We start from the raw sequence: 26,378 nt of genomic DNA, 5'->3' as shown, positions 1-26,378 counted from the left end.
GTGCTCTTCCAGCACCACTAATCCAGAACATTAAAAAGAGCTTCCTTGAAAGTAGAGTCACAGGGAGATAGGATAGAGAAGGCGGTGTTTGGTATGCTTTCCTTTATTGGTCAGAGCATTGAGTATAGGAGTTGGGAGGTCATGTTGCGGCTATACAGGACATTGGTTTGGCTACTTTTGGAAAATTGCATGCAATTCTGGTCTCCTTCCTATTGGAAAGATGTTGTAGAAACTTGAATGGGTTCAGATAAGGCTTTCAAGATGTTGTCAGGGTTGGAGAATTTAAGCTTTAGGGAGAGGCTGGATAGGCTGGGACTGTTTTCCCTGGAGCATCGGAGGCTGAGGGGAGACCTTATAGAGGTTTATAAAATCATGAGGGGCATGGATAGGGTAAATAGACAAGGTCTTTTCCTTGGGTTGGGGGAGTCCAGAACTAGAGGGCACAGGTTTAGGGTGAGAAGGAAAAGATTTAAAAGGAACCCGAGGGGCAACTTTTCACACAGAGGGTGGTAAGTGTATGGAGAAAGTGAGGACTGCAGATGCTGGAGATCAGAGCTGAAAATGTGTTGCTGGAAAAGGGCAGCAGGTCAGGCAGCATCCAAGGAGCAGGAGAATCGACGTTTCGGGCATGAGCCTTCCTGAAGAAGGGCTCATGCCCGAAACGTCGATTCTCCTGTTCCTTGGATGCTGCCTGACCTGCTGCGCTTTTCCAGCAACACATTTTCAGCTCTGGTAAGTGTACGGAATGAGCTGCCAGAGAACATGGTGGAGGCTGGTACAATTGCAACATTTAAAAGGCTCCCGGATGGGTATATGAATAGGAAGGGTTTGGAAGGATCGAGGCCAAGTGCTGGCAAATGGGGCTAGATTAGGATATCTGGTCGGCATGGATGAATTGGACCGATGGGTCTGTTTCCGTGCCGTACATCTCTATGACTGTGACGTGATTGGCTACAAACAGGTCAAACACCTTAACGAATGTTGACTCATTAAAGAAAGTACAGAAGCAACTGACACAAAATACACATCCTAGGAGGTTTCAAATGCCATATCAAGGTACGTGCTTATGAATCTTCCACAATCAGGAATCAGAACAATACTGCACAGATGGAGGCCGTTCAGCCCATCAAGTCTGTGTTGATATTTTGAAAATATTCCATTTTTGATGGTCTGATTGAGGGGAGAACCTCTGTTTAAAAAAAAGGTTATTTTTCAAATGAAACACATCCCCCAGAGGGTTTTTCAGAGCTAGCATAAGGGTGTTGGAATTTGAAACTGCATCTGAATAGATGCCTCTGACAACACAGCACTCCCATAGCATTGCACTTAAGTATCAGGCTGAAGAGCCAGCTGTTTAAGACAGGAGGTAGGAAACTCCTCGTTATGCAAATGGAGGCAGAATCCACAAATCTCCCTGGCCCACAAAAAGTACCAGATGCAAGCTCAATTCATGTCACAGCAAGATCAAAAACTGTTTTTGCTTGAATCTATCCAGGGTGATTTCAGTCTGACAGAATAGGAAAGTCAACATTTTGACTGGTCCCGATGATGGGTCCCAGCCCAAAACATCGTCTCACCTGGTCCCCCGATGCTGTCTGACCTGCTGTGCCTTTCCAGCTGCACATTTGATCAACTCTGACTTCCAGCATCTGCAGGCCTTACCATTTCTAGATGTGATGGAAGGTGGATGGAGAATGGAAACACGTCAGCCACGATCTCAGAATCTCTACGGTGCGGAAAACACCCACTGAGACTGCATCAACCCCCCGAAGAGCATCCAAACCCAGCCTACCCCCTAACCCCACCTAGCCTGCACATCCCTGAACTCTATGAGGCAATTTCCCATGGCAAATCCACCCTGACCTGCACATCTTTGGATAGTGGGAGGAAACCGGAGCACCCAGAGGAAACCCACTCAGACACAGGGAAAAGGTGAGAACCCCACACAGACAGTCGCCCAAGGGTGGAATCGAACCCAAGTCCCAGGTGCTGTGAGGCAGCAGTGCTAACCACTGAGCCACCGTGCCACCCATCAGATTAAGAGCAGAACGTGAACAAGCAACATGGTCTCCTCCTTGGTGCATACCCGAGAGTGAAACTGCGCTGTGTACTGGTGTAATCTCCAGACTGGGAGAAGAGGGGCTTGAACTAGATACAAATACACATCCATCATTAATTATTTCTTGTGAGTTTCTATTACCTGTTTGTATTTCGAAGTCATTTCCCCAACGGATCACATATTCACCCTGCCCAAGAGCTGGAGCTTGAACAAATGACTTCCAGCATCAGAAATTTCTCAGGTTGATAGACTGCCATAATTATGAATTGCTACAACTGACCAACCGTATGCTTCTAAAATGACGGCACTTACATGTAATATTACCAGTATTCCATTCTGCACAGCAGGCGAATTGCAAAGTGTCAGAATGAACCTCACAGTGCTCCAGATTCGCAGAAAGATAAATATGATAGGTATGATGGTGAGTTTACGATCTGCAATTGAAGATCTCGTGTGATGGTTGGTACTGCTGGTGAGAATCGGGCGATACTCTGATAAGGCTTCGTGCTAGGAAGAGAAAATAAAAAAGCATATTTAGTCTCACTGAAGGCAAATGCAGCAGGTACTGTGACATTGTCATCAACTCCCGACAGTGTGGAAACAGGCCATTTGGCCCAACAAGGCCACAGTGACCCTCCAAAGAGTAACCCACCCAGACCCATTCCCCAACTACTCTACATTTACCCCTAACTACTGCATCTAACCTACACATCCCTGAACACTAGGCGCAATTTAGCATGGCCAATTCATCTAACCTGCTCATCTCTGGACTGTGGGAGGAAACTGGAGAACCCAAAGCAAACCCACACAGACACGGGGAGAATCTGCAAACTCCACACAGACAGTCGCCTGAGGCTGGAATCAACAAGGTAAAAACAATGACTGCAGATGCTGGAAACCAGATTCTGGATTAGTGGTGCTGGTAGAGCACAGCAGTTCAGGCAGCATCCAAGGAGCAGCGAAATCGACGTTTCGGGCAAAAGCCCTTCATCAGGAATAAAAGGCAGTAAGCCTGCAGCGTGGAGAGATAAGCTCGAGGAGGGTGGGAGTGGGGAAGAAAGTAGCATTGAGTACAATGGGCGAGTGGGGGAGGGGATGAAAGTGATAGGTCAGGGAGGAGAGGGTGGAGTGGATAGGTAGAAAAGGAGATAGGCAGGTAGGACAAGTCATGCGGACAGTGCTGAGCTGAAAGTTTGGAACTAGGGTGAGGTGGGGGAAGGGGAAAATGAGGAAACTGTTGAAGTCCACATTGATGCCCTGGGGTTGAAGTGTTCCAAGGCGGAAGATGAGGCGTTCTTCCTCCAGGCGTCTGGTAGTGAGTGAGTGGCGGTGAAGGAGGCCCAGGACCTCCATGTCCTCAGCAGAGTGGGAGGGGGAGTTGAAATGTTGGGCCACGGGGCGGTGTGGTTGATTGGTGCGGGCGTCCCGGAGATGTTCCCTAAAGCGCTTTCTAGGAGGCGCCCAGTCTCCCCAATGTAGAGGAGACTGCATCGGGAGCAACGGATACAATAAATGATATTAGTGGATGTGCATGTAAACCTTTGATGAATGTGGAAGGCTCCTTTAGGGCCTTGGATAGAGGTGAGGGAGGAGGTGTGTGCACAGGTTTTACAGTTCCTGCAGTGGCAGGGGAAGGTGCCAGGATGGGAGGGTAGGTTGTAGGGGGGGTGTGGACGTGACCAGGTAGTCACGGAGGGAACAGTCTTTGCAGAAGGCGGAAAGGGGTGGGGAGGGAAAAATTTCCCTGGTGGTGGGGTCTTTTTGGAGGTGGCAGAAATGTCGGCGGATGATTTGGCTTATGCGAAGGTCGGTAGGGTGGAAGGTGAGCACCAGGGGTGTTCTGTCCTTGTTATGGTTGGAGGGGTGGGGTCTGAGGGTGGAGGTGCGGGATGTGGACGAGATGCGTTGGAGGGCATCTTTAACCACGTGGGAAGGGAAATTGCGGTCTCTAAAAGAAGGAGGCCATCTGGTGTGTTCTGTGGTGGAACTGGTCCTCCTGGGAGCAGATACGGCGGAGGAATTGGGAATACGGGATGTCATTTTTGCAAGAGGTAGGGTCGGAAGAGGTGTAATCCAGGTAGCTGTGGGAGTCAGTGGGTCCCACGAGGAGGTTGAGCAATTCATCAACTTCACTAACACATTCCACCCTGACCTTAAATTTACCTGGACCATCTCTGACACCTCCCTCCACTTCCTGGACCTCTCCATCTCCATTAATGATGACCGACTTGACACTGACATTTTTTACAAACCCACCGACTCCCAGAGTTACCTGGATTACACCTCGTCCCACTCTACCTCTTGCAAAAATGCCATCCCGTATTCCCAATTCCTCCGCCTCCGCCGGATCTGCTCCCAGGAGTACCATTTCCACCACAGAACACACCAGATGGCCTCCTTCTTTAGAGACCGCAATTTCCCTTCCCACATGGTTAAAGATGCCCTCCAACGCATCTCGTCCACATCCCGTACCTCCGCCCTCAGACCCCTCCCCTCCAACCGTAACAAGGACAGAACGCCCCTGGTGCTCACCTTCCACCCTACCAACCTTTGCATAAACCAAATCATCCGCCGACATTTCCACCACCTCCAAAAAGACCCCACCACCAGGGATATATTTCCCTCCCCACCCCTTTCCGCCTTCCGCAAAAGACCTTTCCCTCCTTGACTACCCGGTCAGGTCCACGCCCCCAAATAACCCACCCTCCCATCCTGGCACCTTTCCCTGCCACCGCAGGAACTGTAAAATCTGCGCCCACACCTCCTCCCTCACCTCTATCCAAGGCCCTAAAGGAGCCTTCCACATCCAAAGTTCTACCTGCACATCCACTAATATCATTTATTGTTTCCGTTGCTCGCGACGGGATCTCCTCTACACTGGGAAGACTGGGCGCCTCCTAGCAGAGCGCTTTAGGGAACATCTCTGGGACACCCGCACCAATCAACCACACCGCCCCGTGGCCCAACATTTCAACTCCCCTTCCGCCGAGACATGGAGGCCCCGGGCCTCCTTCACTGCCGCTCCCTCACCACCAGACGCCTGGAGGAAGAACGCCTCATCTTCCGCCTCGGAACACTTCAACCCCAGGGCATCAATGTGGACTTCAACAGCTTCCTCATTTCCCCTTCCCCCACCTCACCCTAGTTCCAAACTTCCAGCTCAGCACTGTCCCCATGACTTGTCCGGACTTGTCCGACCTGCCTATCTTCTTTTCCACCTATCCACTCCACCCTTTCCTCCTTGACCTATCACCTTCATCTCCTCCCCCACTCACCCATTGTACTCTATGCTACTTTCTCCCCACCCCCACCCTCCTCTAGCTTATCTCTCCACACTTCAGGCTCTCTGCCCTTATTCCTGATGAAGGGCTTTTGCCCAAAACGTCGATTTCACTGCTCCTTGGATGCTGCCTGAACTGCTGTGCTCTTCCAGCACCACTAATCCAGAATGAGGCTGGAATCAAACCTGGGTCTCTAGTGCGGTGAGGCAGCAGTGCTAACCACTGAGCCACCGTACCATATATCTCCTATTCACAAGCTCAAGAGCAGTTGGAACGTATCAATACACACTTCCTGTCCAAAGAAAGATTATTCGGTTATTGCCTTGATTTTCCAGCAGATAAACACGGGCTGACTATCCCTGAACCCACCTTCAGCTGTTTGGCAGAATGCTTGGCCAAAACATTAGGCTTTGTAGAAAACCAAAAACTAATATTCATCCAGACATTTTCGTGACTCGGTGTTAACTACCATTCCCAGTGGTCATTGAGAATTTGGTGACAAGTTGTCTTCTTGAACTACTGCAGTCCGTGTGCTGTAGGTAGACCCACATTCTGCAAAATGCAGGCTTTTTGAATTCTGACGCTGCGCAGTGAAGGAACATCAATATAGTTCCAAGACAGCAGGGTTTGTGGCACTTAAAGGTGAAGTTGAATGTTGTGTTCCAAATTAACGCGTTAAATTGCAAATTAATTTTTTTTAAACTAGTTCAGAATCAAAGTGGTTTTATTGCAAACAAGCCTGCAAATTAATCGGCACTTCACTGCCAGAATGGAGTAATTCGCAGGCTGTGGGGAAAGTGCACATCAACAGCTTAGATTAGGAGCCTTTTGTGCCTGCTCTGTCATTTTGATCAGACCTTAACATTGCTTTATTCTACAATTGATATTTATCTAAACATCCGGCGCAAAATAGCAGACAATGACATATCCCTCCCAGATCATCTCAATGCCGTCTATGCTCGCTTTGAGGAGAATCTCGGCGGAGAGATAACACTTATTCCGACAAGTCCTAACGAACCTATCCCAACAGCCATTGCCTCAGAGGTCAGGTTAGTTTTCTTTCATGTGAATCCAAGGAAAACGATGGGACCAGGCGGAGTACCAGGCCGTGCACTCAGCATGTGTAGATCAACTGACAGAGGTCTTTTTGGATATCTTCAACCTCTCCCTGCAGTAGGCCACTGTCCCTGCCTGTATCAAGAGGGCCAACATCATCCCTGTGCCTAAGAAGGCTCATGCAGCATGTCTCAATGACGACCGCCCAGTGGCCCTAACTTTGGTGGTCATGAAGTGCTTTGAAAGGCTGGTCACGGCATTAATCAACTCCAGTCTCCCCACTACTCTTGGCCCACTCCAATTTGCCTATCAGACCAACAGATCCATGTCAGATGCCATATCACTTGCCCTTCACGCCTCCCTAGAACATCTTGACAGCAAGAACAGCTATGAAAGAATCCTACTCATTGACTACAGTTCACCCTTCAACACTATTATCCTCTCAAGACTGATTAATTAACTTAGTGATCTCAGACTAAACCCCACTCTCTGCAACTGGATCCTCAGTTTCCTGACCCACAGGCAACAATCGGTGAAGATTGGGGACAATATTTCATCCTCACTAACACTCAACACTGGAGCTGTCCAGGGGTGTGTACTCAGCCCTCTACTGTACTCACTGTATACCTATGACTGTGTCACCAAATACCAGACTAATGCCATTTATAAGTTCACTGATGACACCACCATAGTTAGTCGAATCTCAGATGGCAACAAAATAGACTACGGACGGGAGGTAGAAGACCTGGAAAAATGGTGCACTGAGAACAACCTAGTTCTCTTTACCAACCTCCCATCTATAGAATCCATCTACCAGGCTGCCAGCATTCTCAAAGATCCATCCCACCCTGGCAATGTTTTTCTACAACCTTTACCATCGGGGAGAAGGTACAGAAGCCTGAACACATGTACCAGCCGGTTTGAAACAGTTTCTACCCTACTGTTAGAATACTGAACTCTTCACATTTGCCTGTACCTGTGTTTTTGTTTCTGCTGCTGTTTACCTATTATTTACTTATCTATGCTACTTAACTCTGATCTGTCTTATTGCTTGCAAGATGAAGCTTTTCACTGTGTGCCAGTACACCTGACAATAAACTCAATTCAATTCAATCCTTGAAGTCCCAAGATTTCTCACAGGAGTCCTTTCCAAATGTGATGCTAAGCCACTGGAGGAGGCTTTGCAACACACAAGCAAAATTTTTACCAAAGAAGTTTGTTTTAAGCTACATTTCCAAAAGAAGAGACAGAGAGTGTGAGAATGCAGAAAGGTTAAGGAAGAGAATTCAATTCTCTCATAAAATATTGACTCTGTACTTACCCTACTCACCGGTTAGGAAATAAATAAATACAGAATGAAAATCGCTCTTGTATTTCTGATGACATTCCAATTACTAGTTACTCAAGAAGCTACCAGATTCCAGGCATAACATGCTGTACTCATAATCATTTTGCCAGCGGCTATTTTAACAACAGTTGCAAGATTTAGTAATTAAGCACAGAGAAAACGTTGTGCTACAGCAAAAACGGATCTTTTAAAGTCCACAATAGGAGTTGAGTGGCTTGAAATATTCTGGAATCTGATGCTATCCCCAGAATTATAGAGTGCTTCCACCTAATTGTTGTCCACCCTTTATCTAACATTTGCCTATTTGGACAGGAGGATGAACATTTGTGCGTCGCAGAAACTTACAGCTCATAATGAGATGGCCATTCAGCCCTTCAGCTCATACTGGATCTTTGAGACACTCGACATAGTTAGGCACCATGAGTTTGTCCATAACCTTAACAGCTCCTTGTCTAGAATGTGCACTCATTGCCCTTTTGGGGAATGGTTACCTCAGAGGGTGGGTACCTGGTTAGGTGCCCAGCCAAAGAAGTCACAGTGTTAAATGGAGTAGGGAGGAAGGTTTGTTCTAAGGCAAGCCACGGTTCATCAGCTCACTGATTGAAAATGCTCTGCTCTACCCTTGGCTTTGAACAAGAACAAAGACCAGGCCCTTTGGCCCACTAAGATTGTGCCAACACAACGCAGTCCTAAACTGAAAACCTTTCCCCTTAATTCTCGATTCCATCCCTATTCATGTATCTGTCAACATTCCTTTTAAATGTTGCTACAGTATCTGCCTCCACCAGCTCTTCTGGCAGCGCATTCCAGGCACTTCCCACCCTCTGTTGTAAAAGACTTGCCTCTCATCTCCTTTAAACATACTTTCTGTTAATTCAAACCCAAGCTCCCCGAGTTGACATTTCTACCCTGGGGAAATTGAAAACAAAAAGACTCTGACTATCCATTCTGTCCATCCCTCTCATAATTTTGTAAACTTCTATCAGCCTTCAAAGTTCAAGTGAAAACAAACTAAGTTTGCCCAATCTCCTCTCATAGCTAATACCCTCCAAACAGGTGACGACCTGGTAAACAGTTCCTGTACCTTCTCCAAAGCCTCTACATCCTTCCTATAGTGTGGCAACCAAAACTGTATAACAAACTGAGGCCTAACTAAAGTTCTATGCAGTTGAACAGTGACTTGCCAGTTTTTATACTATGTGTCCTGATTGATGAAGGCAAGCATGCCATATGTCTTCTTGGCCACTTTATCCACTTTCAGGGAACTGAGAGTCTCTATGCCTAGCTCACTCTGTCCATTGATACTACCAAGGGTTCTGCCATTTACTTCCCTCCTGCATTAGATCTTCAAATATACACAGATAAAGTATTTACTCATGTTAAAGAAATGTATTCCCTTCCGCACTAAACCACTGAATGCCCAACAAAATATACGTCTTGGAAGGAGTGTTAACTAAGACTTGATTGAGCATACATGGATCCATACAGATGGCAAATTCATTTGTCAAGATAAAAAAAAATTATAGATTCCTAGATTCTAATGACCTGAAGGGACATGGGAAAAGTGCAAGAAAATGGCGTTGAAGAAGAAGACCAGTCAGAATTTAGAACGGTGAAGCAGTTGAAAGGATTTTTCTATTTTCGTAGGCACCTATGGTGTTGCAAAGAGCATGTCATAGGTAATAGGTCCATTCCTTCCACACATTACACATGGACTGCAGCCAATCAAGGCACCAGCTCACCATCTCTTTCACAGGGCAATGAGCAGTGGGGAATAAATGTTGGCCTCACCAGCGATGCTCACCTCGAATGAACAAAATGAAAAACATTAGAGAAAGCAACTGAACATATACCTGTATAAAGGAGAAAGTGAGGACTGCAGATGCTGGAGATCAGAGTCAAGAGTGTGGTGCTGGAAAAACACAAGAGGTCAGGCAGCATCTGAGAAGCGGGAGAATCAACGTTTCGAGTACAAGGACTGATGAAGAGCAGCACAGAAGAATAGCACAGGATGAGAAAAATGTCACATGCCTGGTGTGTAGTGGTAATGGCACTTGTCTAGTAATCCAGAGGCTGAGGTTAATGCTCCAAGGATACAGGTTCAAATCCTGCAACAGTTGGTGGAATGTTAACTCAATTAACTCTTGGTACCCACAAAAATCCATGTCATTAATGTCTATGAGGGAAGGAAATTTTATATCTTCAGCAGACCTGGCCTACATGGGACTGCGGATCCACACATACAGAGCCAAGTGCCCTCCAAATTGGCCTGGTCAAATGATGCAGTTGTACCAACTGTGACAGAAATGCCGCACCTTCACCTTTTCAGGGGCAATTTGGGACAGGGTGACAAATGATGGCCTTCCCTGTGATGCTCAGCTCTCACTGGGTGGGTGGGGGTGGAGGCACCAGGAACAGAGCAAAAAAAATGACTCAATCATTGTTCGTATGGAAAGACATTTTATATTGCAGTAATTGTAGAGACGACAAGGAAATAAGAATGCTCTACAACCATGCTTTGTTTCATCTCATGGGAGAGAATACCTCTCAGGATTATCCATGATGCTGATTTTTAAAAAAAGTCTAAGAATGAATCGGCCACTGCCTTTGAACTGTTTCATAAATGTTTAAGAGGGCAGACAAGTATCTAAAGCAAAAACCAAAATAACTGCCGATGCTGTAAGTCAAGAACAAAAACCCAAAGTTGCTGGAAAAGCTCATCAGGTCAGGCAGCATCTGTGAAGAGAAATCAGAGTTAACCTTTTCGGGTCCGGTGACCCTTCCTCAGAATGGAGGAAGTTCCGAGGAAGGGTCACACGACCCGAAAGGTTAACTTTGGTTTCTCTTCACAGGTGCTGCCAGACCCGATGAGCTTTTCCGGGAGAAAAGTGAGGACTGCGGATGCTGGAGATCAGAGTCCAAAAGTGCGTTGCTGGAAAAGCACAGCCGGTCAGGCAGCATCCGAGCAGCAGGAGAGTCGATGTTTCCGACATAAGCCCTTCATCAGAAAGCTTTTGATAGCCATTCTCCTTGTGCCAAATAGGTCTCCTTGTGCCAAATTCTGCTTGGCAACAAGTGGCTTTGTTTTTCCATCAGGAAGAGCTGACGCTCGAAACGTCGACTCTCCTGTTCCCCGGATGCTGTCTGACCGGCTGTGCTTTCCCAGTGCCAAACTTTTCAACTGCTGAGCTTTTCCAGCAACCTCTGTTTTTGTTCAAGTATCTAAAGCAACTTGTCCTCAGCACCAAATCAATGAATAATGAAGGCGAGACCACACTGGGAAAGCAAAAAAAAAGGATCAGATGGTCTCATGTCACTAAACTAATGTGCCAACACCATCCTTGTGGCCTAGAGAAGGGTTGGTGGGGGGTGGGGGGTTTAACATAATAGCTTTGAATTAAACACTCCCAGTACAAATTCTATTTATAGTGTGTCCCACAGGCATGTGAAACAGTTTGCCTCCCCCTTTGACTGGCTGGGAGCCTCAGCATGAACGCGGCATTGTTCACCAAGCCACAGGGAAGGATTATCAGGGAGATGTTGCTGCAATCTTTCAGACGCAAAATGAAAGGATTAACACGTTCTGGGTAAAATTTGAAAATAAAATGCTTTACATTAGTTTTGCTTTAATCAGGTCATTCTTCACTTTAAAGGAAAAGGGAAAATCTAATATGGAATGTGCCTAATTCTGTCTAAACCTTGAGGATTAGATTAGAAATTGTAAATAACTGGCACGGGACAGGGACAAATACACTTTCAGGGACACATGACAACTCAGATGGTTTAAAGGGACACTACTTCGACGGACAGACTTTGTTTCCTAGTCCTGGCATTTGGGTCGTAATGTTTTAATTCACACAGAGTGAGATTCAATGGAAAAGTTTTAGTTCACAGAGAAAGTCATTTAATGGACTAAACTGGAAGGATACCATGGTTATGACGGAGAGAAGGGAGGTGGTGTGTGGAAGAGGAGGGGGGGGCAGGGAGATAAAAAGAGGTGAGATCCAGTTAGTCTGCCCTCAGTTATTTCAGCTGGAGTCAGCATTTCTATCAATAATTGGTTAGTTCAACCAGTGGCAGTAATTATCGCCTTTTTGTTTCAGTGCAACCACTGTGGCACGGTGGCTTAGTGATTAGCACTGCTGCCTTACAGCACCAGGGACCCAGATTCAATTCCAGCCTTGGGTGACTGTGTGAGACTGCATGGGTTTCCTCAAGGCCTCTGGTTTCCACCCACAGTCCAAACATGTGCAGGTTAGGTGAACTGGCCATGCCCATAGTGTCCAGGGATGTGGAGGTTAGGTGCATTAGTCAGGGGAAATATAGAGTAATGGAGTTGGGTCTGGGTGGGTTACTCTTCAGAGAGCCAGTGTGGACTTGTTGGGCCGAAGGACCTGTTTCCACACTGTAGGGATTTTATGACCCACGTGCTTGGAACAGTGTACTGAAAAAAAAACTTCTGCAGCTATTCAAGAGGCAAATTGAGGAGGAATAGAGGAAAGTGAAGAGAACTGGTTGCTTAGTGACCCCTCGAGGTTCAGATGGCTCCTCTGGCCTAAGCACCATCATTCCAGAGCATGCTTCATGGGTGAAGCCCGTGCCCACCAGGACCTTCAGGTCCCTATCAGCAAGGCAGTGTGCCAAGTTCCCTCTGTCTGGGGGAAATCGATATGAACTGCACACAGCAGCTGCACATTGCCAGGGATTGAGCAGGAGCACAGTTAGGATTTAAAGAGGGAGTCGACGTCTGGGATCCTGGAAACAGCCACAGTGCACGATACTTCTACTGGTGGTGGAATGGGAGAACACACTAATCTTTGGGGCGGCACGGTAGCTCAGTGGTTAGCACTGCTGCCTCACAGCACCTGGGTCCTGGGTTCGATTCCAACCTCAAGTGAGTGTCTGTCTGGAGTTTGCACATTCTCCTAGTGTCTGCGTGGGTTTCCTCTGGGTGCTCCAATTTCCTCCCACAGTCCAAAGCTGTGCAGGTCAGGTGAATTAGCCATGCGTAAATTGTCAATTAGGTTCATTAGTTAGAGGGGAAAAGGTGTTTGAGTGGGTTACTCTTCGAAGGGTCGGTGTGTATCTGTTGGACCGAAGGCCTGTTTCCACACTGTAGGGAATCTAATCTAATCTTTGCTCTGGACACCCTTACAAGTTGCATCTACTTGTTCCTCCTCTCCGACTGTTAACAGCATAAAACCCATCAGAGGTGTGTGGGGCATAGGTAATGAGGTGAGCTTAGGTAGGAGAGACGGAGAAAACATACCAGGCCCGTATGGACAAACTCTCCATTAAATTCACCAAAAATGACATAAAGCCATTCATTCATTCATGGGATGTGGGCATCACTGGCTAGACCAGCATTTATTGCCCATCCCTAATTGCTCAGAGGGCAGTTGAGTCAACCACATTGCTGAGAGTCTGGAGTCACATGGAGGCATGGCCGGGTAAAGATGGCAGTTTCCTTCTCTAAAGGACAGGAGTGAATCAAATGGGTTTTTTTCTGACAAGGATTAGCCCTAAGTTTTGATATAGAAGGGTAATTTCTCTGGATTTGAATTACTATAATGTTACGGTGATGGACAGTTTGTTTTGCTGTGTGTTTTAAGATCTTTCAACATGTGTTCCATATTTAGCTAGCTTGATTTACTTTTCATTTTGTGTAAAAACCTTCTGGTTTACTGTTAAAGGAAATGTTAGCGGCTGCTCGGCTCTCCGGCCTCTCAGTTACATTCTCAGTTACATTCTCAGTGGATTGATATTTATGGAGATGAATTAGATTTTTTTGCCTCATTCTCTTCAAGCATTTTTATATGGAGAAGGGGAAACAAATGAATTCTGAATCAGTCAGTTCCCTCTGTCTAATTGCTCATTCCATATCATTGCTGTTTGTCAATTCTGAAAGGCTACAAGATTGAAGGGTATAGGCTTCAATGGAACAAACCAGTATCTCCTATTCACACCCACTTTACATCTCAATCATTCCTTTACCTTTCCCTTTTGTCTTTTGCTCTGGGCCTCCTTATAATCTGCATCCATTCATTCCTCCTCCCCCACTTTCAACAGCATAACACCCATCATTTTCCATCCTTTCAGTCCTGAAGAAGTCATACCAGACTCAAGCCACTACCTCAGATTATTTTTTCTCTCTCTCTCTCTAGATTCTGCCAGACATGCTGAGTTTCTCCGTTTTGACTAAAGCATTAGTTTTGGTTCCAAATACATAACTGATGGCTTTTGAGAGGTACGGATTTATCCCAAATTAATCTGTGGCACAGGCCTAACTCTTAAACACACGGGTCCCAACATCACTTTCATAAATGGAAACCTTGCTTGGATCTTGATGAATGCTGTGGGTGGCAACTATTAGATATTTACCCTGTCCACCTTTCCCAGTCTGGCCGATATGTGACTCCAGATCCACAGCAATGCGGCTGGCTTTTCAGTTTCAATTTTCTCTTTTTAATAAAGAGCTGAAATGGTTCAATTTGAAATTAAATTAATTCTTTGACGGAAAAATAAAATGTTTTATTTAATAGCAATAAAGATACTTGACTCTTAACTGTCCTCCGTGCACCTGCGTGGGTTTCCTCAGGGTGCTCGGGTTTTCTCCCACAGTCCAAAGATGTGCAGGTTAGGTGGATTGGCCATGCTGAATTGCCTGCAGTGCCTGGGGCTGTGCAAGTTAGGTGGGTTAGTCATGGGGAATGGCAGGGTTACGGGGATAGTGTAGGAGGCTAGGGTCTGGGTGGGATCCTCTTCAGAGGGTCGGTATGGACTTGATGGACTCAGCAGCCTGCTTCCAAACTGTAGGGATTCTACACTTCTATGAATTAGGAATGGGCAATAGATGCTGGCATAGCCAGCAATGTCCACATCTGGTGAATGAATAAAAATAAACTGTGCTTTCCCTGAAATCCCCTATACTCCTTTACAGGAGCAAAATCATGTTTGCTTCTGCTTCCAAAATCTCCTCCAAAACTGCCCTGAGAAAACTATCAGCCTCTCACCTTTCGATGCTAAAGCAATCCTCAATTATTCTAAATCAAAATAAAATCTTTGTCTACATTTCAGTGAATGACCACCATGTTAAACATTTAAAAAAAACAAAATCTAGCAAGCTTGTTTCATCCCAGGATCTGCCTGCTGGGATCATAACAGCATTAAGATTACAGTCACAATATACAAACATCCCAAATTTGTGACACTTCACATGAGATTACCCAAATGCCAGTTAAAGCCATTACCCAAGCCCCAGTTAAAACTCTTGTACACATTATTTTTATCATTCCAAACCCAATCACCAAAATGTTTTCTCACAATATCCTGTAACTGTCACAGGACGACTGAAAAGTGTAGACCTTCAAATAGAAGCAGCAGGATATTGGTACTGCCTGTCAAGTAATAATCAGGCTTGTAGGGATTCTTCAGGCCTCATTTGAGTGAGCCCTGTCTCTGCCTGCAGTACCAGGGATGGACAAAGTTAAAACTCACACAACACAAGGTTATAGTCCAACAGGTTTATATGGAAGCACTAGCTTTCTGAGCTCTGCTCCTTCATCTGGTAACTAGTGAAGGAACAGTGCGCTGAAAGCTGGTGCTTCCAAACCCTATTGGACCATAACTTGGTGTCATGTGATTTTTAACTCTGTTACACATGGACTAAGCAACAATGCTGAATAAACATTGAACTGAACAGCAGACTCTCAATACAGAGCTCTCCTGAGGCTGCTCTGGGGCATTCCTCAAAATATTTCAGATTGAATTGGATTAGTTTTTATTGTTGCAGCGAAAAGTTGACAAGGCACCATCTTAGGTACAAGGTACTAGATTCTTCAGTACAAGTCCTTAGGGGGAAAAAAATTAGAGAAGTAAAGAAACAAAATGTCAAGCATTATAGATCACAGAAATAAGTTAGAAAATAGAAAAATGGAGAAAAGTTCAGCCCAACAGTCCATGGTGGCACCTCGTCTCCAGTCCGTGCCAGGCTTCACCTGGAGGCTGGGATGCCGCTCTGGAATCACCTCAAGGCCAGATTTTTTTTTTGGGAGGCGGGAGTGCTTGCAAACACCTACAACCTTACAGGACAGGAGGCCATTTGATCCACTGCGATTGTACAAGTCCCTGAAGAATTTGTTTAATTAATCCCCTTCGCCAAACCCATCCCACCTCTACAATTTTCCTCATTCCTTTTACTTTGCAAATTATTCAGTTTGTTGGCAGCATCCTTTGTGACAGTGGTACTACAGACCATAACTCATTGCATTAAAAACTTCTCATTTCCCCCTTGATTCCATTGCCAATTGTCTTAAAATTTATAATGCAATTATCTTATTCATTAGATCCCTACCTGCAGATATTCTTGAACTTTATTTAGAAATCACTCGCTGTTTGACTGAACTCTGCTGTCAACCAGCAGGGTAACGTAATTGAGATTGTAACTTGTTGGAATAATTACCTGTGTTTGCCTCTCCTTAAAACCTATGGTGTAGCCTCAGCATATCCCCAACAATATTTCACTTTCCTCCCACCCAAGACAGTCTTCCTGTGCAGGGCAAAGGAGTTCTGGACAGGACAAAGTTTCCTCTCAAATCCAGGCATGGAAACAAAGTACATAATTGCAAATAACTTCAAATCTTATACAAATGTCTAACTGAAACAAAACAAAACATGCAAAATGCAAGATATGAATTTAGGCAAAACTTCAATCAAGAATGCACGAGACACATCCACTCACCAAACGAGCACCCAGGAAAAGTACCAAAATATTGACTGAGACAGGAATTAAAACCTTGGGAAAGAAAATTTAGAAATTATGTGTGTAGATCGTTGAAAGTAACAGGATAGTGGAGAGAGAAGCAGGTCAAAAATGCAGTGTCCCTGGCTTTGTTAATAGGGGTATAGAGTATAAAGTATAAGAACAAGGAGATGACATTGAACTTGTGCAAGATACTGTTTAGCAAGATACTGTTTAGACTTCTGCTAGTGTACAGTGCAGAGTTCTGGGTGCCACATTTTAGCAAAGATGTGAACACATTGGAGTGAGTGCAGAAGTGATTCACAAGAATGGTTCCGGGAATGAGAAACGTCAATAATGAGGATAGATTGAAGACATTGGAACTGTTCTCCTTGAAGAGAAGGGGAGAGAGATCTGACAGTGGATTATAAAACCATAAACGGGCTGGACAGGGTAAATAGGGGGAAGTTGTTCCCACTCAAAAGGAAGAAAAACAAGAGGGTGTGGATTAGAAATGATGTTCAAAGGAAGCAATGGTGAGGTGAAAAGAACATTTTCATTTTGAAAATGGTTTGGGTATGGAAGGCACTGCCTGGAAGGAGGCAGGTTCAACGACAGCATTCAAGAGAGCATTTGGAGAGAAATAATGTGGAAAAAGACAGGAGATTGACAAGAAATGATGTTGCTTTTATGAAGAGACAGTGTAGGCATTACAGGCTGAATGGCTTCCTGCACTGTACCTTTTTACACAATCGTTAAGTGGATTGGAGACCAACCAGCAAACATTTCTGAAGCAGCTGATAATAGTTGATATATATCACCTTTAGGTAGTTGGTTGGTTAGGCTCTAGAGCCTCCTGTGACACAGTGATAGTGTCCCTACCTCTGAAGCAGGAGATCTGGGTTCAAATTCCACCTTCTCCTGAGATGTCTCATCGTATTGCTGAAAAAGGTAAGTTACAAATCTCTCTAGTTAGGCTCTCATTCCTCCCAAATTAATTGCATAACTGAGCTTCTATCAGTAGCTGGGTCAAGAAATGCAATCTTCACAAACTCGGATCTTTATAAGTCAGATCTGCCTGGGTCTCTGCACAGTGCGATAACAAAACCTCTCCTTCTTACCGCTTTGTAGATGTGCTTCTTAATGAGGATGTAAAGAGTTGGCAGGGTGATATAAGCTATAAATTCCCAAATTTTGCCTGTTAGCAACATCCACAAGACGTGATCTTCTGCCTGGATACTGACCCAGCACCAGCCCACTGACACATCTGATGCATCGTAGCCAATCTTCTGCAGGCTGACAGCAGCCACAGTGATGAGGAGAGGCACGAGCCAACTGCAAAACAAAGAGATCGTCTTTCATTAGTAACGCCGACAAATCCTTTCTTCAACTCATTCTCTGGCTTAAGAGATAGTACAACAATAACCTAATAATCCATGGTGAGAGGAGGGCCCAGCACGGAATTAACCAGCACAACACAGACAGTCCTGTCTGTTGTTTGAAAGGAGGTTTTATGAGATACAGCATACTTGCACTGTTATGGAACACATCAACATGGTAGTAACTCCCAGCAAATATCCAGATAACAAGCCAGACAACTTTTAGCAACATTCTTGCAGTTCCAGGAATACATTTTTAGGGAGGAATTCTTTATTAGTTTGCAAAACACAGCTGACTCAAACCAGAACGTGTATACTGCTTGCTGTACAGCTCTTACACTCTAGGAGGTGGGTGTGGCCTCATGCTATTATTGCTAAAACAGTCCAGAGACCCAGCTAATGTTCTGAAAAGGCAGGTTAAAATCCTGCTGTAGTAGATGGTGGAATCAGAATTCAATAAAAGTCTCCAATCAAAAGTTCAATATTGACTTTCAGGGAAAACCCATCTGGCTCCCTTTAGTGAAGGAAACTGCCAACTCTGTGGTCTGGCCTACACGTGACTCCAGACCCAGCCATTTGGTAGATTTTTAAGTGTTCTTTGGCTGACTAATGGGACTAGATTTATTTAGGATATCTGCGTTTGGACAATTAGGAATGGGGGATAAATGCTACCCAGCCAAATCCCTCTGAATGAATAAACATTTAAGCCACTTTCTGAAAATACTGCTGAGTTAACTCCAAGGTGGCTGGTATCAAGTCACCCCTTACTTACACATGCATAGTACATGATTGACCTAGCTAGCTCAGAGCAGAACCCCTGACATTCCTGTTTACATCTGTCAGCCAGGGCTCCCTGATGGGACCAGTTTAACAGCTCCAGTCAGAGAACTCATTCTAGGAGGACCACCTGGCTGACCCTCATTACAATCACTACAACTGCAAGTGTCAAGAGAAGGCACGTACACAGTGCACAGACAGAAAGTGGACTTATTTGTAAAGTTGTCACAACCCCACTGGACTGGAGTTCCTCTCATTAGACAGAGATGACTAATGAGTCACCAAACCTCTGCAGAGGGGAGTAAAGACTGAGCATTTTGAGTTTGAATACAAGGATGTTGTCAGGGTTGAGGGGTTTGGAATTCCAAAACTAGAGGGCATAGGTTTAGGGTGAGAGGGGAAAGATTTAAAAGGGACCTAAGGGGCAACTTTTTCCACAGAGGGTGGTGTGTGTATGGAATGAGCTGCCAGAGGAGGTGGTGGAGGCTGGTACAATTATAATATTTAAAAGGCATCTGGATGGGTATATGAATAGGAAGGGTTTGGAGGGATATGGGCCAAGTGGGATTAGATTTATTTAGGATATCTGGTCAGCATGGATGAGCTGGACTGAAGGGTCCATTCCGATGCTGTACACCTCTATGACTCACAGAAACCCACTCACTTGTCCTGAATGAGAGTCAGGAAAGGCTTGAAATGTTTAATGAATGATCGATAAATTCTACTTCGAGACCTCGAAAATGAAAAAATCTGGTCCCTGAGAGTTGCTGGTACCAGCGACTAAAGCAAAGAACAACTCATTTAGCAACATGCGAAAGTTTGCAAAATTTCTACAAACAAAACCTTACAAGTGGGATTGGGTGCAAGTGTGGCTCAGTTGTGAAGTGATTACTATGTGCGTCACAGAACGAAATAAGAAATAATTCATGTAGCACTAATCGAGATCCACAGCAAATGAAGTACCAGTGCAGTCAATGTTGTAATGTAGGAATTAAAGCGGTCAATTACAACACCCCAAATACCATCACATTATTAATAACTGAATGAGCTGTTTCGGAGATGCTGGGTTAGGGTTAAATATTGCCCACGCAACTGAGAAAATACCCTACCGCAATCTGGTGCATTCCACTCTGGCCAAATTGCATTCGGAATGTTGTGAGCAGTTTTGGGCTCCGTATCGAAGGAAGGAGGTGTTGGTGTTGAAGGGAGTCCAGAGGAGATTTACAAGAAAACTCCCGGGGTTGAAGGGCTTTTCGTATGAGGAGTGGATAAGGACTCTGGGTCTGTACTCAATGGAGTTTAGAAAGACGAGGTTGGGGGCGATCTGATTGAAACTTACAGAATTATGAGAATCCTGGATAAAGTGGACACGGAGAAGATGTTTCTACTAGTACTGTAGGAGAGATTAGGACCCAGGGGCATAGCCTCAGAGTGAAGAGATGACCCTTTTGAACTGAGACGAGGAGGAATTTCTTCAGCCAGAGGTTGGCAAATCTCTGGTCGTGGCAGAAGAGTGTGTGTATTTAAGACAGATTGTTGGTTCTTGATGGGTAAGAGGATCAAGAGTTAGAGGGAGAAGGCAGGAGAGTAGGGTTGGGAAACATATCAGCCATGATGGAATAGTAGAGTAAACCCGATGGACCAAATAGCTTCATAGTGCTCCTCTATCTTATGTGATAAGACCCATACCTGAAGCAGACCAGGCTTCAGTTTAACATCTCACCCAAGACACCATCCCCACCTTCTTCAGTACTAACTGATGGTGTCAGCTAATAACTCAAGTCTCTGATTCGAGTATCACTACAATCACTGTCCTTTGAGTCAGTCAGTCAACACAACAAGTGGCCAGAGCATTGACAGCTGCAGGAGTCAGGGAGGGGGGGCAATTATTCAGGGCTCATGTTAGTCATCCCTGGCCTTACCGGGAACCAGGTGGTGTAGCTGAGAGGAGAGGATGGGCTGGGATTGGGTATAGCTGCAATGCCTCACCTACTTGTTGGCAAGAGCTCAATTGACAGTGCGGAGGGGTGTTCCTGTTGGTGGTGTGTTTGGGCAGGGGAATCTGATTACTGCAAGTTCTCCAGAGTCAGGCTGGTTACCGCATTCTGCAGTGTATCTGCTCTTCATTGGAAAGTGTGTGCGTCTCCGTCTATCTCTCTCTCTGTGTTGTGGGGTGGAGAGGGCAATGCAGTGTATGGAGACGAGGGAGTGTGCAAGAAATCAACACTTCCCTATCATTGAAATGGCTACATTAGTTTAAAAAGAGGTGGTCGAAACTAGGAGCAATGATTTGGAATGTGGTGATCAAAATCAACATATTGGAGGAGTCGGTACAATACCTAACCATCATAAACTTTGTTTGAGAAAGTGACCTCCTCTCGCAAAGTTTAATGGGACAGAACAGGAGACCAGGGTGCAACTGGTGCACTGAAATGAACAGGAAATGCCCAGAAGGCTTCCAGCACTGGCAATTCACCCTAGTCCGAACCAGCATCTTCACCAGAATAAACTCTCACAGGAAGTCATCCTCACTTTCGAAATGTGCGCTTTTTAAAACTGAATTCTCACCTGAACCTCAGTCTTCCAAACAACTTTAGTAATCTGCAAAGATGCAGATTAATTATAACCTCTATTGTTCAAAGTACTTTAACTCCTTCCTCCAATTTCTCTCTTACTTAGGCTATATAATGGAGTTCCTTGCCATAGCGGCTATTCTCTATAGTCAAGATGATGAATATCACCAGCTATTCGACAATGCAAGGTTCACCATGAAGGCTCCCTCTTCAACCTGGGAGAAAGTGAGGACTGCAGATGCTGGAGATCAGAGTTGAAGAGTGTGGTGATGGAAAACACAGCCAGTCAGGCAGAATCCAAGGACCTGGAGAATCAACGTTTTGAGCATAATTCCTGATGATGAAGAGCTTATGCTCAAAACATTGGTTCTCTTGCTCCTCGGATGCTGCCTGACCTTCTGCGTTTTTCCAGCACCACACTCTCCCTTTTGAACCTGCCTGCTTTACTGTACAAAGATAGAGATATAAAACCTGATATTTTTTTTCCCTTCCTCCAAGTGAGGGAAGTAAGCTTTCATTGACTCAGCAGAGGTTAGTCACAAAGCAGACATTCAAGCAGAAAACTTCAGAGAGTGTGGTGAATCACCAAACATTACAAAACTTCCATCTTCCCAATTACTTTTTATTCATTTCCATTGACAGCTGAACCTCCAAAATATACAATTTTGGTATTACATTAACTTATTTTTATGACACCTGAACGAGGTAGAGACTGGAGTTTAAAAATCAATAATAAAATGATACAACCTAGAGAAATTCTTACAATAAGCGAGCCTTTCAATAATAGGTTCTTGAGGTTGGACTTTCAAACTCTAGTCAAATGAGATAATCTAGAGCAACCGATTTCCAGTTTCACATCCAACTTCCCAATTTTAAAAAAATGGTATGAATATAAAGTGCAATGTTTGCCAGATTTGTTTTAAGGTGAGAATTGCTGACCACACAAAGTGAAAGACAAAGCCACATTAGTCTTCGCAAACTATAGGGCTGTGCTGTCACTAAAGAGAGATGATTGGTGGTGGTTTAACCTGGGGGTTCACCATGCCTCTGGTGAGGGGTGAGGGGTGAGAAGGAGCGTCCTTCATGGTAACCCCAGCCAGTGTGGGACTGAACCCACGCTGTTGGCATCACTCGGCAATGTGCATTTGCTCAGCTCAGAGTCAGCATCAGTCTAACTCCGAACTGGAGCCTCCATCTCTTCCCCCTTCACCACCACACACACCCAATCTCCCCTCAGGTTGCAGTCCAAGTCAGTTCAGTGAGGCAAACCCAACACAATCCGACAGGCTGCAGTCTAACTCCGAACCAGGAGATCCCAACACCAGAGCCCCCCTCCCCACACAGACAGCAGCCTAACCCAGTCAAGTGAGCAAACCTCAACACTGTCAAACAACAGCTTCACCCACAGCTGGCAAATCCCTAACTTCACTTCAGTTTCAGTTCCCATTCATTATGGCAGCCTGGGGAGGGGGAGGTGGCAGGGGAGAGTGGGAAAGGCAGAGAAGATACTCTGGGGGGGGTGACAAGGGAGATATAGTGGGGGGGCGGCAGCAGTGATATGGGGGGGGGGTGAAGAGGTGTAAGAGGAGACATATGGGGGGATTGGGAGATATGGGGAATGGGGGGGGGGGGGGAGATATGGGGAATGGCGGGGGGGGAAAGAGATATGGGGAATGGGGGGGGAATGGGGAATGGGGAAGTGGAGAACAAATTCATTTTGAAAATATCCAACAAAAGCATAAACACGAACTCCCCAAGAGCCCAGCCTTACCTGACAGCGTGAAACCAGAGTACCAGGCTATCAGCGAGAGCCCGCTCCGACCTGACCAGCAGCAGGTACAGGTAGACAGCGATCGCCACTGTCCAGAAGAAGGAGCTGGTGTTGGCGAAGGTGGACACGGCTCCCTGCAGCACACAGTCCCAGGTGGAGCTCTGGAAATCCCGCAGCACCCCATAGCAATAGGAGGCGGCCGACAGCAGGTCAGCGAGGGAGAGGTAGACCAGGAGCTGGCGAGCTCTGGTCCTGAGCTCTGGCCACCAGCAGTGAGTGCCAATAATCAGCAATGAACCCAGGCAGGAGCTACAACAGGACAGCACAATGACAACCTTCTCATATGTGTAAACCTCTGTCTGGGGCACAGTCAGCATGTTTGCAAAACCAGGAACTCAAATTGCATCCAGCACTTTGCAAAAAAGTATACCTTTTCGGTTTAAAAAGAAGCAGCGCTGATTAGCTACTAGTTACAAGGACAGCCAGTTCCATTCAAGTTGGTTTAAATACTTCACTCGTCATGTGACTGTTTGTTCAAACTTTCTCCAATTCTTCCTCCGATTACATGTTGTTTTATCCCAGCATTCAGGAAGCAGATTCCCAGCCTGAGATATTGCTTCTTGCCGCTTTCGTGCATTCGTTCCCAACCTCCAGTTCAGTAAACATCATGTGAGAGCAACGCACTCATTTGGGAATCCCTTCCCTTCTCATTCCAGCTGGCTACCAAACAGAGACCTGTCTCTCAATGTGTACACACACACACCAACCAACCCTTCACTTAAAGGCACAGCGACCACTTCAGTGCCACACATCACAAAAAAAAGAGATAGACTTGCTTTTTATCCTCGTTCACAAACTCCAGCAGGTCACCCAATGCAACACCGTCAAAGAAGCAGGTCAGAAGTCACACCACACCAGGTTATAGTACAACAGGTTTATTTAAATTCACAAGCTCTCCAGCGCTGCTCCTTCATCAGGTGGTCACAAAGTCACCTGCCACCCCTCACCCCCATATCTCCCCTGCCACTTCCCCCATATCTCCCCTGCCAACTCCCCATACCTCCCCTGCCACTTCCCCCATATCTCCCCTGCCACCTCTCCCAGGCTGACATAATGAATGGGAACTAAAACTGATGTAAAGTCACTTCATCTGATGAAGGAGCAGCGCTCCAAAAACTTGTGATTTCAAATAAACCTGTTGGACTATAACCTGGAGTCATGTTACTTGTGACCTTATCCACCCCAGTTCAACATCGGCGTCATCACCTCAAGTTACAGAAGGAGAGAGGGAGAGAGAGGACAGGTGGAGAGTTTAGCCTGAAGGTTACCACACCTCAGGTGAAGGGGCAAGGTTAAGGTGGTGTGCAGGAATTGAACCCACGGAGTGGGTCATCCTCTGGGAATCAGCCACTCATCCAGCTGATCTCCATTGTCAGTTGTCAAGAAATTCCCACCTGCTTCATTCATGACCTTTAGGGAAGGAAGTCTGCCATCCTTACTTCGTCTGGGCCTACACACGACTCCAGACCCATAGCAATTATTTATTTATCCATTCACAGGATGAGGATGTCACTGGCTCAGAAGCATTTATTACCCCATTCCTAATTTCCCAGAGTGCAGTTAAAAGTCAACCAAATTGCTATGGGTCTGGAGTCACATGTAGGTCAAACCAGGTAAGGATGGCTGTTTCCTTCCATAAAGGGCATTAGTGAACCAGATGGGTGTTTCCTGACAATCTGTAATGGATTCACAGTCACCATCAGGACTTAATTCCAGTGTTTTTTTATTGAATTCAAAGTTCACCATTTGTCATGGCAGGATTGAACTCAGGTCCTCAGACCATTACCTGGCTCTCCGGATTAACAGTCCAGTGATAGTATACTAGGCCATTGCCTCAATGTGGTTGACTCTCAAATGCCCTTTGGGCAAAGAGGGATGGGTAGTAAATACTAGCCTAGTCAGCAATGGCCAAGAAGGTAGGTTTACCAGACTAATACCTGGAATGGAGGAAGGAGAGCAGGTGTTGTATGATGAGGAAAGTTTGCAGAGACTAAGTTTGTAATCATTGCAGTTAGAGATTTAAGTGGTGACTTGATTGAAACATATAAAAAGATTTGGAGAGGACTTGACAGGCTGAACATAAAGAGGGTCAATCCTCTTGTCGGAGAATCTAGAATTAAGGGTCACAGTTTAAAATAAGGGGATACCCATTTAAAACAGAGATGTGTCAATTTCTTTCACTTGGATTGAACTTTCCTCCTGTAAACAGGATGGAAGCAGAGTCCATTCATATTTTTTGAGGCTGAAATGGATAGATTCTGGTTAACAAAATAGGTCAAAGATTTTTGGGGACAGGCAGGAATGTGGATATGAGGTTACAATCAGATCAGGCATGATCTTATTAAACAGGATAGCAGCTTTGAGGGGCTGGATGGCCTACTGCCTCTTTGTTGATATAACTAATCACCCAGATGATAGATTTTTTTGTGTGATGTCGATTAAGGGACTTACACTGGCCAGGGATCAGGGATAACTCCCCTTCTGTTATTTTGGAATACAGGAGGGAGGTAGAATGCTTGGTGTCATGGTGCAAAGATAACAACCTCTCTCTCAATGTTGGCAAAACTAAAGAACTGATCATTGACTTCAGGAAGAAAAGAGGAGGACATACCCTGCAGTAGAAGCTAGTGTGAACAAATGAGTATTTGTGCACAGTTTTGGAAATGTTTCATGTTTGATGTCACTGGGAGAAACCAGTGTCTCCTTATTAGTTTTATTGAGAAATGGCCACATTTGAGAGCTCTTATAGGAAGCCGGGCAGCTACATCTGGACTGGATTTTAACCGTCTTGTCCTTGAACACAAAGGTCATTATGGGAAGAGTGCTGTAGCAAAGCTGAGATGGAGAGAATTGAGAACGTCAAGTTCCTAGGAATGACCATGAATAGCAATCTATCCTGGACCTCCTATGTGGGGCGACAGTCAGGAAGGCACAATGACACCTCCTCTTCCTCAGCAGGCTTAGGAATTTGGCATGTCCATATGGACGCTTACCAACATTTACAGCTGCACCACACATCTGGGTGCATAATGGCCTGGTACATCAACTACTCTGCCCAGGACTGTAAGATACTACAGAAGGTGGTGTGCACAGCCCAGACCATCCACAGACTCCACTTACAGTTCTTGTTGCTGTGGAAACACTGCCAATATCAGCAAAGACCCCTCCAACACCAGTAATGATCTCTTCCAAGCTCTTCCATCAGGCAGAAGATACAGAAGCTTAAACACATGCACCAACAGGTTTGAGAACAGCTTCTTCCTTGATGTTATTAGACTGCTGAATGGACCTCTCCAATTCCAAATCTAATGTTGACTTTGCTTTTGTGCTCCTC

General features: G+C 45.5%; 1 protein-coding gene across 2 annotated transcripts in view; it reads right to left on the bottom strand.

Annotated features, from left to right (window-relative positions):
- gpr157 (G protein-coupled receptor 157) overlaps positions 1-23,715 on the bottom strand; it is a 42,169-nt gene extending 18,454 nt beyond the window's left edge. The window contains exons 1-3 of one of the 2 annotated variants that reach the window (XM_072586142.1): positions 22,985-23,715; positions 17,606-17,819; positions 2,372-2,566 (exon numbers count right to left, since the gene is read on the bottom strand). In XM_072586142.1, coding sequence (XP_072442243.1) covers positions 2,372-2,566; positions 17,606-17,819; positions 22,985-23,361 — 786 coding nt within the window. In that variant the 5' untranslated portion in view covers positions 23,362-23,715. The remainder of the gene's footprint in view (positions 1-2,371; positions 2,567-17,605; positions 17,820-22,984) is intronic. The other variant, XM_072586144.1, reaches the window with a different exon arrangement.
- Positions 23,716-26,378: the final 2,663 nt, after the last annotated feature.

The sequence above is a fragment of the Chiloscyllium punctatum genome, chromosome 16 (genome assembly GCF_047496795.1).
Source record: "Chiloscyllium punctatum isolate Juve2018m chromosome 16, sChiPun1.3, whole genome shotgun sequence".
Taxonomy (NCBI): Eukaryota; Metazoa; Chordata; class Chondrichthyes; order Orectolobiformes; family Hemiscylliidae; genus Chiloscyllium; species Chiloscyllium punctatum.
The sequence above is the reverse complement of the archived record's forward strand: the minus strand, read 5'-3'. Positions and strand labels throughout refer to the sequence as shown.